Raw genomic sequence first — 15,359 nt, forward strand, 5'->3', positions numbered from 1 at the left:
TGGATTTTAGGTTACAAAAAGCTGTGGACCAGTCACTGAAGCAAGCTGTGGAGACGTGCTGGAATACCAGACTTGTTATGCTCCAATCTGTAAATGATGCTTTGAGATCTGGCAAACTGCATGACAACCTGCTTGGCAGAAACAAACTCCGTTATCTCAGCAACATAGACTGCAAACTTCTTGGGGACCTCATCCAACTCCTGAAACCTTTTGATGAGGCAACCAGGCACCTCTCCACTGATCACACACCTACCCTTCACCTTGTCCTACCGACCAAGGCAACCCTACTGAAGGGATAGTGCAATTAGGAAAGAGGTAATATAATACATTGCTGATTGGATCTCTGGATCACCTGAGGAGATCACTGGATCTCCTCAGAGTTGTGTTCTTTCTCCTCTGCTCTTCTCCCTGTACACCAACAGCTGCACCTCCTCTCACCAGTCGGTCAAACTCCTGAAGTTTGCAGACGACACGACCATCATCGGTCTCATCTCTGATGGAGACGAGTCTGACTACAGGTGGAGACAGACCGGCTGGTGTCCTGGTGCAGCCAGAACAACCTGGAGCTCAACGCTTTAAAGACAGTGGAGATGATAGCAGACTTCAGGAAGAACCCAGCCCCCCTCACCCCCCTCACCCCCTCACCCTGGGAGACTCTACAGTGAGCTCTGTGGAGTACTTCTGCTTCCTGGGGACCATCATCACTCAGGACCTCAAGTGGGAGCTGAACATCAGCTCCCTTATCAAAAAAGCTCAGCAGAGGATGTACTTTCTGCGGCAGCTGAAGAAGTTCAGTCTGCCAACAAAGATGATGGTGAACTTCTACAGCTCCATCATCCAGTCCATCCTCTGCTCCTCCATCACCATCTGGTACGCTGCAGCTACGGCCAAGGACAAGGCCAGACTGCAGCGTATCATCCATTCTGCAGAGAAGGTCATCGGCTGCAATCTGCCCTCCCTCCAGGACCTGTACGCCTCCAGAATTTTGAGGCGTGCAGGAAAGATTGTGGCCGACCCCTCCCACCCCGGTCATAAACTGTTTCAATCTCTCCCTTCTGGAAGAAGGTTTCGGTCCATCAGGACCAGAACCTCCAGACACAAAAACAGCTTCTTTCCCTCTGCCACCATCCACATGAACACACCCCAAGTCATGATGACATTATCTGCTGCACTGTATGTATATATATATATATATATATATATATATATATATATATATCCTTTATTTATCCCTCATCCTTTATATTTATCATTATTATTATTATTATTGTTGCTGGGTTGTTCTTTGTTTTTTTTTAAATTTTTTTTTGTTTTTTTTTTTTTGTTTGTTTTGTGCACCAACTACCAAGACAAATTCCTTGTACTGTCCTTAAAACTGCACATGGCCATTAAAAACATTTCTGATTCTGATTCTGATTGGTATTGTTTAGTTGGTGGTCATTGAAGTAGAGAATGTTATATATAATAATTAACTTGTACAATGTTCTTTTTGTACATTTCTGCTCCATACCTGAAATCAAGCAAAGTGCCTGTCTGCCTTAGAACTTCAATGCCCATAATGATCTATCATTGTTATAATATTGCATGTGTTATTATGTGTTTTCACTCCTCCTCCCACTGCTGAAAGGGAAATTAGCCCAGGCAGTGGAGATGAAATTCAAAATCCACCTTTACCATAAAGTAGCCATAGCTCTCTCTCCGAGCCTGAGGAATTTATTGATGAAAACTCTCCATGGTCAGGAATATGACAAGGTCAACAACACCCTGGTAGCACTCACAGGAACAGCAGGGAAAGAGGAGAGCGTGAGAGTCCATTCATTTATTAAGAGGAACACACACACACACACACACAGGTAAAAGGTAATACCTATTAGACAGATAATTATGTAAGACTACAAAGAACTAAAAAAATGACAATGTTCTCACAGCAAATGAAATATCTGCGATATTTCAGAAAGCATACGAGGGGAAGAACTCCAGACTAATCTCAGCTCTATACAAAGGTTTGATGTCAGCTGGAAATAGTTTCTCTCTTTATATCAAAGAGAAACGGGAAAAGGAGCTTGGGGAACACATTTCTGAAGAGGAATGGTTGATCATGTGTGAGACACAGTGCAGGTCCACTATCTCCAGGACCTGGAGGGAGTTGAACTGAAAAAAATTTCACCCGATATTTCATTACTCCTAAAATCAGGAGGGGAATGGTCTAAATCCAGCAACCATGCTGGAGATCATGTGGACACATGGATGTGGACCACACACATACAGTATATTTTGGACATGTCCGAAAATAAAACCTTACTGGGACAAAATATGGCAGACCCTAAATAAAATTATAGGATATCAGATACCCAAATGCTGCAAGGTACTGTACTTGGGACACTTAACAGGTGATTTAATACAAAAAGAGGATCAGTATCTAATTAAAATATCAATATCAGCAAGTAAAAAGTCAATCACAAGACTGTGGTATAAACCGACGCCCCCGACTGTGGAGCGGTGGGCGGGCACTGTGGAGAAAATATTGCAGTGGAGAGACTCACATACAGACTGAGACGACAAGAACCACAATTTAATAACAAATGGGAAAAATAGACAAATTACAGAAAACAGGAAGAGGACGCAGCCACCACCACTCCTACTACCGGACAATAAGGACATATTGATTCACTGCCAAGTTGATTACTTGATAATGTATATGTGCTACACCTTTCCACTGTAAATGTTCAGAAAACCTTAATAAAAAATAAGTAAAAAAACTTAAAAAATAGGAGTACGTTCTAAAAGAATTAGTGTTTTCCCTAAAGGTCTACCCCCAGAGGCATGGACCACAGGGGTGCATACATTTTTTGCAAGTTGTGTTTAAGAGAAAGAGGAGGAGGAGGAGGAGGATAGTGGCAATGCAGAGATATGGGGCCACCAGTTAGTGCTGCAGCACATGCGTGACTCTAAGTTGACACGCTTTCAGACTCTTCTTCATTTCTGGCAGGAGCAATCAGGTGGGCTAGTGCCAGTTGCCAAGAGGCTGCTGACAATCCCAGCAACAAGTACTCCTTCTGAGCGTAGTTTCAGTGTTGCTGGCAGACTGATTGAGGAGAGGCGTTCCAACCTCAATCCGCTTTTGTTTCTACATAGAAATTGTGACATAAAGTCACTTTTCACTTTTACTGTTGTTTTTATACTGTTTTAGCTTAACTTTTATTGTGGTTTTATGCTATGCACTGTAAAATGACCTGAAAGGCACTGATCTTTCAAATAAAATGTATTATTACTATTCGAAAAACACACAAAAATCGCACAAACTAACTGCAAAAAACCCAAAATGACTTCAAGAACACACATCATTACAAAAATCACACTAAATAACTGCAAAAACACACAAAATGACTTCAAAAACAAAAATAACTGCAAAAAAACCCAAAATGTCTAGAAAGACACAAAATGACTAAGCTAAGATAGACAATATTACATTGAAAGTCTGATTGTGTCAATTTACGGTTCTCCCAGTGTGTTCCCACTAACCCACTGGTTCCACACACACACACAAACGGGTAAAAGAGGGAGGAGCTTCATTTGCTTACCTTTAGATGGAGGAAGAGGAGTGGGCGGAGTCATCAGAGCAGCATCGAGAAGAGAGAAAGAAAAAAGGATTTAAACTTTCTGCAACGTTCATTAAGGTCGTTAGAGGCTCGTTAAGGTTTGATCAGACACGCACACGCCATCATCAGCTGACGACCCATCATGCATCACTAACTCAGACTCTGTTTCCAGCTGAGGGTCAGACGTCCCCTCCCTGTTTTATTCGTCTCTGATCGATCCGTGAGTGCTCTGTAAAGGTCGCCTCGTCTGCTTTTCACTTTTTGTTTCCTCAGCTTTGCTTTAATTCAGTGATTCTCATCTTTCGTTCTTTAACCATCGTTAATTAAACAGGATTGTTTTCTCATCAGCTCGTCCAATCACAGCGCGGTTTAGTGACGAAGATGAGTGAGGAAGCACCGAGCATCAGGAGTGACTCAGCAGATTTCATTCACAACTCTGAGTCCGAGCAGAAACAGGAAATGAGATTTTTTTTTTTTGTCCTCCACCTGAGCCTCAAATACCAGAAATAACAGGATTTACCTCCTCTCGTGATTTTTTTCCCCCCACACTTTCACATGATTTCTTTGATCAACGCACTATGAAAATCTGAAAAACCTTTATAGTAGAAACAATATTTAGTGATTACATCATCAATCAATGAGTTAAAGTTCGGCTTCAATCTCACCTGAGGAACAGAAACGACTGGCTGAGTTCTTTAGGAGAGGACAGTGTGTGTGTGTGTGTGTGTGTGTGTCTCTCTCAGCTAAAGCTAATTACAGATTACCTTCACCTGCTGCTGCACTGCAGGGGGTGGAGTGTGTGTGTGTGTGTGGGGGGGGGGGGCAGTGTACTGCAACAACTATCATTATCATCTTCTTATATACAGTTCCAACAGAGCAAAGCTAAGAAGTATTCACTCCTTAGAAATAAATTCCTCCCAGGAACTTCAAATGTGATCTGTGTAGTAAATGTTTTCCACAAAAATTTCTTCCCAGACGACAGCAGAAAAAAAAGCAAAGGAATGATTTAAAAATCTAAACACGGGGAAAAATACAAATCTAAAATTTAGAGACACCACAAAGAACATAAAACAAGCAAAGGACAAAGAAAAACAATATTTTACAACACAAAGCTAACAAGTAACAAATATTTATATGACAAACACTGAGTGACAGCATTAAAGAGTCACCAGGTATTATGATGACCAGTCGAAGTGATACACCAACAGGTTTAAATAAAAAAAATAGCTCTTTGTATGAGTGTTTTTCCATTTCTTGGAAGGAAGTGAGGCTGTTTAGGGCGGGGCATCGTCGACACGTTTCTCAGAAACTCTGGATAGCAGCTTTAATTTGGGGAGATTTTTGAGGAAGAATTGTGAAAAATTGCAGGTCTTTGCAAGAAATGTTTGAGCTTTTTTACAACTGAATTATTTGGTAATTACCTTCGCCAAGCGCGAAGCGCAGAGGAAGGTTATTTTTTACCCTCCGTTTATCTGTCAGTCAGTCTGTTAGCAAGATAACTTGAAAACTTATGAATGGATGTGAATGAATTTTTCAGGAAAATTGATAATTTTGGTGATGTTCTGGCTACCAAAAGAAAATTCTAAGATATTTCGCATCCACACTGTAGAACTTCTTGTTGATGATGTGAACAGCTCAATGATGACAGGTAGTCGTGGTAATTCTAACAACCATGTTACCGTGACCTGAGCGTGTTAGCTGAGCTTGAGCTGCTTGGCGGAGGTCTGCGCGCTCTGAGTGCTTTTCCAGTTTATTAATGCTTTTTCTGTCATTTTCACTTTCTCCAGCAGGGCCGAATCGGATGCTCTGGAGGGCCGGATTTGGCCTCCAGGTCTTGAGTTTGACACATGTGATTGATAGAACTACAAACAGTCGATAAAACAAACAAAAAAACAAAACAAAACAAGATGATAAATTCAAACTGAGAGGAAAAGTTAGTGATGTCATAAAGCGAGGAATGATTGATCAGACCAATCTATGTTCTTGTTAATAGCAGCACTGTGGGCATTAGCATTAGTGACACACAGAGATACTTCATGGTGCTACAGTGCGTGGGAGCTTTATCTAAACCTTATTTTCTCTTATAAACTTCCTCCCAGTGCTGCTGTGACGTCCTTTTCTCTATCAATTTGTTCCCAATCCAGGAGAAAATGTGAACATGTCCTTGTTTTTGGGTTCAGTGAAGCAACCAAATGGAGAAATACAGCATGGAGTGTGATTTAGTGCTGAAAACATCGGGCTGGTGTTGATAAAGTCAAGGACACACACTCACACACGCACACAGGCACCGGGGCATAAAGACAAACTGAAGCGCAGATGGCAGGGTGACCGTTTGCTCGTGTGTGTGTGTGTGGGCCTCTCAGGCTGCTTTCACACCCCAACAGTCGTGGGATTTGCTGTGATTGGCTGAGTGTTCACGCAGCTGCTGACAGCGACCCTATCTACTGCTCCATCACATTTCCTGCACTCGTGAAGCACCTGAAGGCATCACGGTGGTCACAACGTTGATGAAGTGAAACTTTAAACTCTCGGAACCAGCCGGTGTTACACTTCGACTAGTGCTCATGTTATCCTATGACCCGTTCAACACTCCAAGCTACATCTGATGCTATCTTCCACAGCAGGGGTTCTCAACCTTGGGGTCGTGAGATACTGGGAGGGATCGCCAGATGCCTTGAGAAAACTAAGAATATTTTTTGAACAATTTGAGCCTATTTTTATCCTTTTTCTGCAACTACACCAAACTTGCTAAATGTAACCTATTTTCATCAATTTTTCTTGCCATATTTTTGCTCCTTTTAATGCATTTTTGCTACATTACTCCCACTTCTGACACTTCTCCATCACATTTCAGTACCTTTTTTGCACTATTTTTGGCACTTATAAACCCTTTCTACCACTTTTCCACCTAATGTCACATATGTTGACCCGTTATTGTCATTTTTTACCTCTTTTCACCATTTTTCATGCTTATTTTTGCCAATTTAACCAAATTTATGATTTGTCATGAGCCTTTATTTGCCAGTTTTAACTAATTGTTCCTACTCTTTTCCGCCACTTTTAAGCCAATATTGACACTTTGAACTCTTCATAACACTTTTTCTGTTTTTGGCCACTCTAATTTGCAACTTTTAAAGGCGCAAATCAGACTCCATAGTGACACCATGGTGGTTAGCGTAACTGCAGCCATCAGCCAAGCCACCGCGGGGACGCGCATCTAATGTTTGTTTATCACTGGAGCTGATACTGTCGATAGAGGATGGATATCTGACCGAACCCTGATGGGACCCGATGGCACCGGACGGGTCGCACAATAACTTGGATTATCTTTATCTTTGAAACATGGATTTTGTAAATAGATCCGATGGGTCTCTTGTGTGCACTGCCCCCGTTTATGTTTCACTTTCTCTTGTTACCCGTGCGCTGATCTGATGTTGACGTTAACAGTTATTTGTTAATATAATCGGTGCTAACCACTAAAATAAACGTACGTATGTAATTTCTTTGAGAAAAAAAACGAGGTTTTCACTGTTGGGTTGAATTCGGACGTGGAAATGCAACCCGATCAACACTTTAACCGTATTACTGTTATTTATTTACTCGCTGTTCAAGTGAGTGTTTACTGCAAGACCTGTGCACATTCCTCTGCATTCATCTGTGGAACCAAACAGTAGTTTAGTCCACTGTGCTCGTCTCCAAGCCGTCTTCTTCTCATTCTTTTTTTATTTTCAGAGTATTGGGATGCCTCTACAAGCTGTCGAGAACTATTACTACTGCTACTACTTACTTGCCAGTCACCTATTTTACAAATTAAATCCACACCAACATGTTTCACAGTATTTTTTCTCACTCCCTTAAAGCCTGACTGACTAAAGCTTCTTCTTGTTTCTAACAGCGGCGCCTCATTGTTCGCCGGCTCTCAACAAATCAATCAGCTCTCATTCTGCACACGACTTATTAAAACTCACCTCTCCATGCACAGACACGCACCGTCAGTGCAGGTGAAACCACACTGTTGGTTTCCACGGTAACAAGCCTGAGCAGCATCCCTCCACTTAATCTCGGTCTTCCCCAAAAAACAGAAGAAAATGACTGCTTGGTTTGTTTTTCTTCCACAAGAGCTACAAATGTGTCACGTAGTGTTTTTAGTAAGATGCTGAGAAATGTAAGGGTCCAGTAGCCTCGTTGGTGATGTGACATGACTAAAAAAGGTTCAAACATACTCATTAAAATTGTACATTTCCCACAATCCCTAGCGCTGTCCACCAGCGCACGACGCTCCAGGAAATAGAGACTGAGTCTGAATATTCCCTCCGTGGATGAGGTCACAGGGTTAAGGAAAGGTGTTAGGAGACTTCTTATAAGAGTTAGGGAAAGGCCAACACGTTTTACAATCAGACGCACTTCCACTATGTGGCGCAATAATCTGACGGTGGTGAAGGTCTGCTGTAGTTAAACAAAACTACAAATTTCTGAAAATGGACTAAAATTGCATTCTGATAAAACACTAATATAATCTCAAGTTTTGAATGTAAATCAAAGGAAAAGAGGCTACCAGGCTACGAGGAACTAAAGTGAAACTAAAAGAATGTCACATTGGGAATGGTGGCTCACACTCAGCTTCCACTCACAAATCAACATTAATCCAAATAAGTCGGTTTTTATGAAATTATAACATTAATGCAAGATATAGGCCTAAATAACATTGTAGACATACACATGTACAACTGCACAAAGCATTCCTCGCATTAAATGCTGTTGCCGCAATGAATTGTGGGTCAGCAATATGTGGTCTCCTTTGGTAAAGGATGAATCAGTGTTATGTGAGGTCATAAAGGAAGCATTGAGCCTCCTTTCCTTAGCTTTTCGAGAATTGGAATGCTCCTTATCATGGCCGCCACTTAAACACTTCCAGGGGTTAAGAAAAGTGGATAGGAAAGGAGATAGGAGGGAATATTGAAACATTCTGCTGGATAATGAAGGATTTTCTACCTGATGTCTCCTGCTGATAATACGAGGACCTACTTTAGTGAGAAACGCTCCGAGGTACGAACACAAACTCTGAGACACGACGTGGAAAAATGCCTTTTTGGTAGGACAGATTTTTCCCCGTTGGCGCTTTGAAAGTTTTCTTTTCTTTAAAGGAGTGAGAGAGAGAGAGAGAGAGAGAGAGAGAGAGACAGTGAGAGAGAGAGAGAACATCACAGTGCAGCCGACATGCTGTAGGCCGTTAGTCTGCACCACCTGTCCACACACACACATACACACACACACATCGGGGCCCTGCGTGATGGCGTCGCTGAATGAAAAATAAAAGCGACGATAGAAGCCCTTTCACCTAAATCTGCGGCTCGTGTGTGTTTTATGTTTCCTCTATGGTGGCCTGATGGAGCGAAGCCTCTTTATCTCACACGGGAGGAGAAAGGACAGATTCTCCAGCGATCCTTTCACACCCGCTGAGAAACGACCGAAACCTAACAAAGCTGTGCACTAGCTATACTGTGGAGGTGGTCACACACGTACAGTGACCTTCCCTGTGGATGGAAACCAGGAGAGAGCATGCAAACTCCACACAGAAAGCTTCCCAGGAAGGAATTCCAACCAGGGAATCAAACCCGTGACTTCCTGCTGCGAGACAGAAGTAACAAACATCTTTAACGCGACGCTATTGCAAGATATCAGCTGCTGTCACCACCCGCAGGTGGTGTCACGGTGCCTCTGGTTATCATGTTACATCGGGACTGATTTCTGACATATTAAGTGCTTGTAGGTGTTTCATTTTACTGGTAATCATGTTATTTTGTGACCGAGTCCCGACACCTTGTTCACTTGTACTAGTTGGTGTCGGTACGACTGGTTATCATGTTACATAGGGATTGAGTTCTGACAAAGTGCTTGTGGATGTTTCATTTTAACTGGTAATCATGTTATCTTGTGACCAAGTCCAGACACCTTGTTCACTTACTAAATGATGTAAACGTTGACCTCCGCTCACTCTTGTAGGTGCTATAGTGCAACTGGTGAACAAGTCAACTGGTGATTAATTTCCACTAAATGTCCTTATAAATATTTTTTATTTTTGTAATTTTGTTTGCGCATGCTGTCAAATGTCAACACTACAAGAAGTGCAATCTTTTTAAGACAGCAATGCATGTTTTGTTATTGCAATTAAATAAATGAATTTATTTTATTGCATAATTGTGACCATCACCAGATCATGAACATATTCAACTTATTTCAGAGAACTTTGATCCCACTGAGAGCTCAGACCAGCTACTGTTACAGTTCATCTAGTAATCATGTTATCTCGTGAGTGGTTACTGACCGCTACACAGTCTAAATGTGTGGTTTCATCTGAAGAACGTTTTTATTGTGTTGCGCCAGGTATAATGATGACCAGTACAGATCACTGCTGACGCGCTGACGGGATATGTGCCGTGGTATCCGCGGTGTGAGAAACAGAAAGCTGCCGTTAGCGGGGGAAAGTCCTGAAAAGGTTTTTAATCTGTGGCGAGGACGAGGAGCGATGACTCACAGCAGCCTGGAGCTGCGTCAGGAAAACATTGATCTGAATAAAACAGGAGAGAGTGTTTCAGAGCGCACACTCACACACACACACACACACACACACAGATCCTCCACAGAGATACGGATGAAGCCTCGTCTGTCAGCCGGTGTTTAAAGACAGGACGACTCACACACAGAGAAGAGATAACAACTCTTATGATCCTGTGATTGGTTCCTGACCAGTTTAAACTGGCCTTCATGAAGCCAGAAACACACCAGACATGCTTTAAATTAAGACTTTGGAGTAAAATAATCACATATTCATGTCTTAATTGGTGATTATCTTCTGCTTGCATCGCTATCAGTAGCAAATACGTTTGAAACTATTGTGAGAACATTTACAGCAAAGCGTTTAGCAACCAGTTCCATATGTTTAGGTTAGCTTAGCATGTAGCGACCAGTCCCACATGTTGGGGTTAGCTTAGCGCTTAGCAACCAGTTCCAAGCGTTTTGGTTAGTTTGGCATAAAAAAAGTACTTCCACATATTTGGGTTAGCATAGCATGTAGCAACCAGTCCAAAATGTTTGGATTAGCTTAGCACGTAGCGACCAGTCCCACTTGTTTGGGTTAGCTTAGCACATAGCAACCAGTTCCAAGTGTTTTGGTTAGCATGTCATAAAAAAACTACTTCCACATATTTGGGTTAGCATAACATGTAGCAACCAGTCCTAAATGTTTGGATTAGCTTAGCACGTAGCGACCAGTCCCACATGTTTGGGTTAGCTTAGCACGTAGCAACCAGTTCCAAGCATTTTGGTTAGCTTGGCATAAAAAAACGACTTCCACCTATTTGGGTTAGCATAGCATGTAGCAACCAGTCCCAAATGTTTGGATTAGCTTAGCACGTAGCAACCAGTTCCAAGTGTTTTGGTTAGCTTAGCATATAAAAACTACTTCCACATATTTGGGTTAGCATAACATGTCGCAACCAGTCCCAAATGTTTGGGTTAGCTGAGCACGTAGTGACAAGTCCCACATGTTTGGGTTAGCATAGCACATAGCGACCAGTTCCAAAAGTTTTGGTTAGCTTAGCATGTAAAAACTACTTCCACATATTTGGGTTAGCACAACATGTAGAAACCAGTCCCACACAATTGGGTTAATTAAGCACATAGCAACCAGTTCCACATGATTGGGTTAGTTTTGGATTAGCTTAGCATGTAGCTGACCTTTTTCTGTCAGGGTCAAAGAGAAAAAAGGCGGAGCTACATTATCAGGTACACTGATTGGCTGATTTCTGTTTCTGAAACTAAAACATTACCTCCTCATGCTGACGGTCTGTGTAGCGGCCGTTTCATATATCTACTAAATGTAATTACAATACAACAATAATCATAATCATAATAAATATTGTTGTTGTTATTATTTTACTAATTTAAATTTAAAAAAGAAATTTCAGAGCTCTTCACTGAAACGCTGCCACAGATTTGATCTTGTTTTATTCCAGCAGCTCCTCCCTCGGGCACAGTCAAGGGTGTTGTGAAGGAACAGGTCCTCCTTTAATCCACGAACAGTTTCCACTTAAAGTCCGTCCTAAAGTTGATCAGAGGAAACACTGGGCCCCATTAAAGCCTCAGATCAAACAATCCAACTAAAGGAAAATGTTACCGTTTTTTTTTTTTAATTGCGAACAAGCATTGGTCAAAACTGTTTAAATGTTTAAAACTCTTAACACAGTCAGCAAACAGAAATCCATGTGGACTAAACTGTCAATCACTTTTCTTTCACACAAAATGCATTCAGTGACCACAGTCACCAAAATCCATCAACTCTTTCCACAGTCACTAGTTCACCACCTGCCAAACACTAAACTTTTACACCACATTTTTCATATGCTAACACACTTTGTTCAAAACAGTTAAAAACACAATCAAAACAGGACGATGGGGGCTAAAAACGTGGGGAATGTCTGCTGTAGCCACAATATTAGAAACAAAGGAGTGGATCTGATTCTTTTTCCTTGGACTGTAAAGTTACGTTCGCACCAAACGCGTATTGGGCGTCAAAATCATGCCTCACGCGCCTACAGTAGTTTGACGCTTGTGCTCATTGAATCAGACGCTTGTCAAGCGTCATAATTCACCCAGTGACAGTGAAGTGGTGGGGAACATTATTGTGTTGAGAGGCGGTGTTTCCGTTCCGATGTATTTTGGTGTGACTCAGTGTGTCAATGTGATGTTAGAGGGCTATAGAGAAGTGTGGTTGAATGGAGAACAAAGTTTGGAGTTCCTTGCTGAACACGCCGCCTCCGACTCCCGTTCATCCACTCTACATTATCCAGAGAGTGGCTTGGCTTTATTTGATAAATAAAGCCAGACAACGTCATCACCAGAGCTGCGCTCGACCGAGAGTCGCTTTCAGTGATACTTCTGTCTCTTCCGGGCCCGGTTTGACGACCTGCTGGCCCGCATCGGCACCCGCATCTCCTACCAGGACACTAACTACAGCTTGTCCATCTGTCTCCGGTTAGTGTTTTTTTTTTATTATTCTGGATTCGTCACGGTTGGGGAAAGCTCCTGATTGGTCGACGCGCAAAGCTTCAAAATGCGGAGCACAGGAGGCGCGGGATGCGCAGCGGGCCCTCTCGACGCTCCTAGAAGCGCGTCCAGCATGTATTGTGTATGTACACCTGATGCTTTTGAGGCGTTTGGTGTGAACGCGCCATAAGGATCAAAGAGCAGCGGGTGAGGTTGTAGGAAGAATGGCCAGGAGAGGAAGAGGAGGAGGGAGAGGAAGACCAAGAGCTGTACTCTGATGAAATCAGGGCCACAGTGATTGACCATGTGTTATTCATGGACTCTCTCTTATAGAGGCTGCTTTAAGGTGCAGCGTTCAACAGTTGCATGAATTATGAAAATTGTCCAGCAAAACAATAGGCAATACATGCATCATTATTGTATTAAACCAGATTTTACAAAATAAAGTAATCTGTGGCTTTACATCAGCTGGAAGTTTGAAACATGTATTAATTACAGTTATAAAAACGCCTCGCCAGAGAAGACATAAGATGTGACGTGGATTGAATTTGTATTCTGCCCTGGAATTTTGAGATTCTGCATTTTTTTGTGCTGTAAATTGTTTCGATCGTCTTTTTGCAATATATCACAGCATATACAATAATTTAGAACCATCAAAGTACAAATATTTAATTTTATAATAAAAAAATAATAAAATATTTTATATATACACATGTATAGACTATAAAAGTAAAGGGTGTATCTGGAGGAACAATGTAGGAGGTGTTCTTAGTATAAGAAGTATAGGAATATACATAAAAAATAAAAATAAAACTGTTACATATAAGAGCTTGACAATAGATTGTGATCTACTAAAGTACTTACCATTGTTAGTAACATATATTTTTGTATATTTATGTGTATACATGTGTATTCTTGCATGTAAACCGTTTATCTGTTATGTTAATTGTTTTGTGAAAGGAAGCAACCGCTGATATGAATTATAACAATTACAGGAGTGGGAACGTATAAGTTTACTTCTTCCCACTCCTTTTCGAGTTCATGTATATATGAAAGTATGTTAGTAATGTGTGTATGTAATAAACAATCAATCGATCAAAAAAATGAAATACTGATTTACCTGACAAGAATCATTCAACATTGAAATATAAGATGTATTTTCTGTAATGCTCTTTGTTGTCAGTAGTTTGTAGTTCAGTGTGCTCACAGTGACACTGTGTGTTTCCAAAGTGAGTTTATTTGCTCGTGTTGAGGTTGAATGAGCTTCTTTTCAGACGTGGATCAAGTGTTTTGTTGGTGAGAAACACTTTTTAGAATGAGATCAACTGCTGAGCTCAGATGCCTGATGGAAATGCAGACTGTGTTAAGAGTTTTGAACGTGTGACAGTTTGAACCAATGCTTGTTAGCGATCGATAAAAAAAAAAAACTGTAAATGTTAATTCAAAAACGAGCCATGTTCAGCCTGGTTGGTTTCAGCCATCAGTGATTTTAAAGGTTTCACAGGAGCTCGTCATCATCATCATCATCATCATCATCATCATCGTCATCATCATCATCATCATCGTCATCATCGTCTCAATAAATCACAGCAGATTTTCTGACAGTAACAAGTAACCCACTCAGCCTGTTTTACTGCAACATGTCAGAATCTCAGTAAAAGTAACAGTGTGTGTGTGTGTGTGTGTGTGTGATGTGTGTGTGTGATGTGTGTGTGTGTGTGTGTGTGTGTGTGTGTGTGTGTGTGTGCGCGTAGGTTCAACCACTTCCTATTCTTAAATTTTCTGTTCAAAAGGTCAATGTGTGTGTCGACTTAACCTCAGTGACTTCTCTCCCCGCAGAGCTTGTGTGTGTGTGTGTGCGTGCGTCTTGGATGTACATTATGGATGAATGGCTCAGTGAGAAGAACAGACCGAGCTGGACTCGTTTCAAAACGCCTCCAACGCTGCTAATAATACAAGAAGAAGAAGAAGAAGAAGAAGAAGAAGAAGAAGAAGAAGAAGAAGAAGAAGAAGAAGAAGAAGAAGAAGAAGAAGAAGAAGAAGAAGAAGAAGAAGAAGAAGAAGAAGAAGAAGAAGAAGAAGAAGAAGAAGAAGAAGAAGAAGAAGAAGAAGAAGAAGAAGAAGAAGAAGAAGAAGAAGAAGAAGAAGAAGAAGAAGCTCTGCTCTAATCGATCTCTTCTTCTCTGTTTCTCTCTTTGTGCTCCGACACTTATTATTCGACTCGCTGAATAATTATCTTCCAATCAATGTGAAAGCAGCACTCGTTGTTACACACGTCACACTTACTATAACAAAATAATAACAAAAAAACACCTAATAACAATAAAAATACACATAATTAAAAATAGCTGCATGTGTACACTTGCTGTTTGAATAAGTTGGTGAATACAGTAATTGGGTTCCTGGTTGATGTCACCTATAGTGCCATTCGCTATCAGTCGAGGATGTGGAGGCACTGGTATTGTTGTCTTTTTAAAGTGACTGTGTATTTGTTATTTCTCACAAAAATATGCTAAATAACACCAAAAACTCATAAAATAACAACAAAAACACGCCAAATAATAATAAATATACCCAAAATAACAACAAAGACATTGAAAACACACAAAAGGAGAAGGACAAGGGGACACGTTAGATTATCTGTTATGGTGACCGTGTGCGTTGGATCACGCAGCATGCACACACAGGATGCTGATTGGCCCAGGGGCGGGGCTA

The 15,359-nt window shown here is 41.3% G+C and overlaps 1 protein-coding gene across 4 annotated transcripts in view; it reads right to left on the reverse strand.

Annotated features, from left to right (window-relative positions):
- The window catches only part of LOC114481041 (glutamate receptor ionotropic, delta-1-like), a 184,630-nt gene that overhangs the window by 95,043 nt on the left and 74,228 nt on the right, over window positions 1-15,359 (reverse strand). Inside the window, exon 1 of one of the 4 annotated variants that reach the window (XM_028475356.1) lies at window positions 3,582-3,625. The exons of the other annotated variants lie outside the window; for them this stretch is intronic. Coding sequence (XP_028331157.1) covers window positions 3,582-3,615 — 34 coding nt within the window. The 5' untranslated portion in view covers window positions 3,616-3,625. Of the gene's footprint in view, window positions 1-3,581; window positions 3,626-15,359 lie in introns of those variants that run through there. 4 annotated transcript variants of the gene reach the window in all.

Source organism: Gouania willdenowi, chromosome 19, assembly GCF_900634775.1.
Source record: "Gouania willdenowi chromosome 19, fGouWil2.1, whole genome shotgun sequence".
Classification (NCBI taxonomy): domain Eukaryota; kingdom Metazoa; phylum Chordata; class Actinopteri; order Blenniiformes; family Gobiesocidae; genus Gouania; species Gouania willdenowi.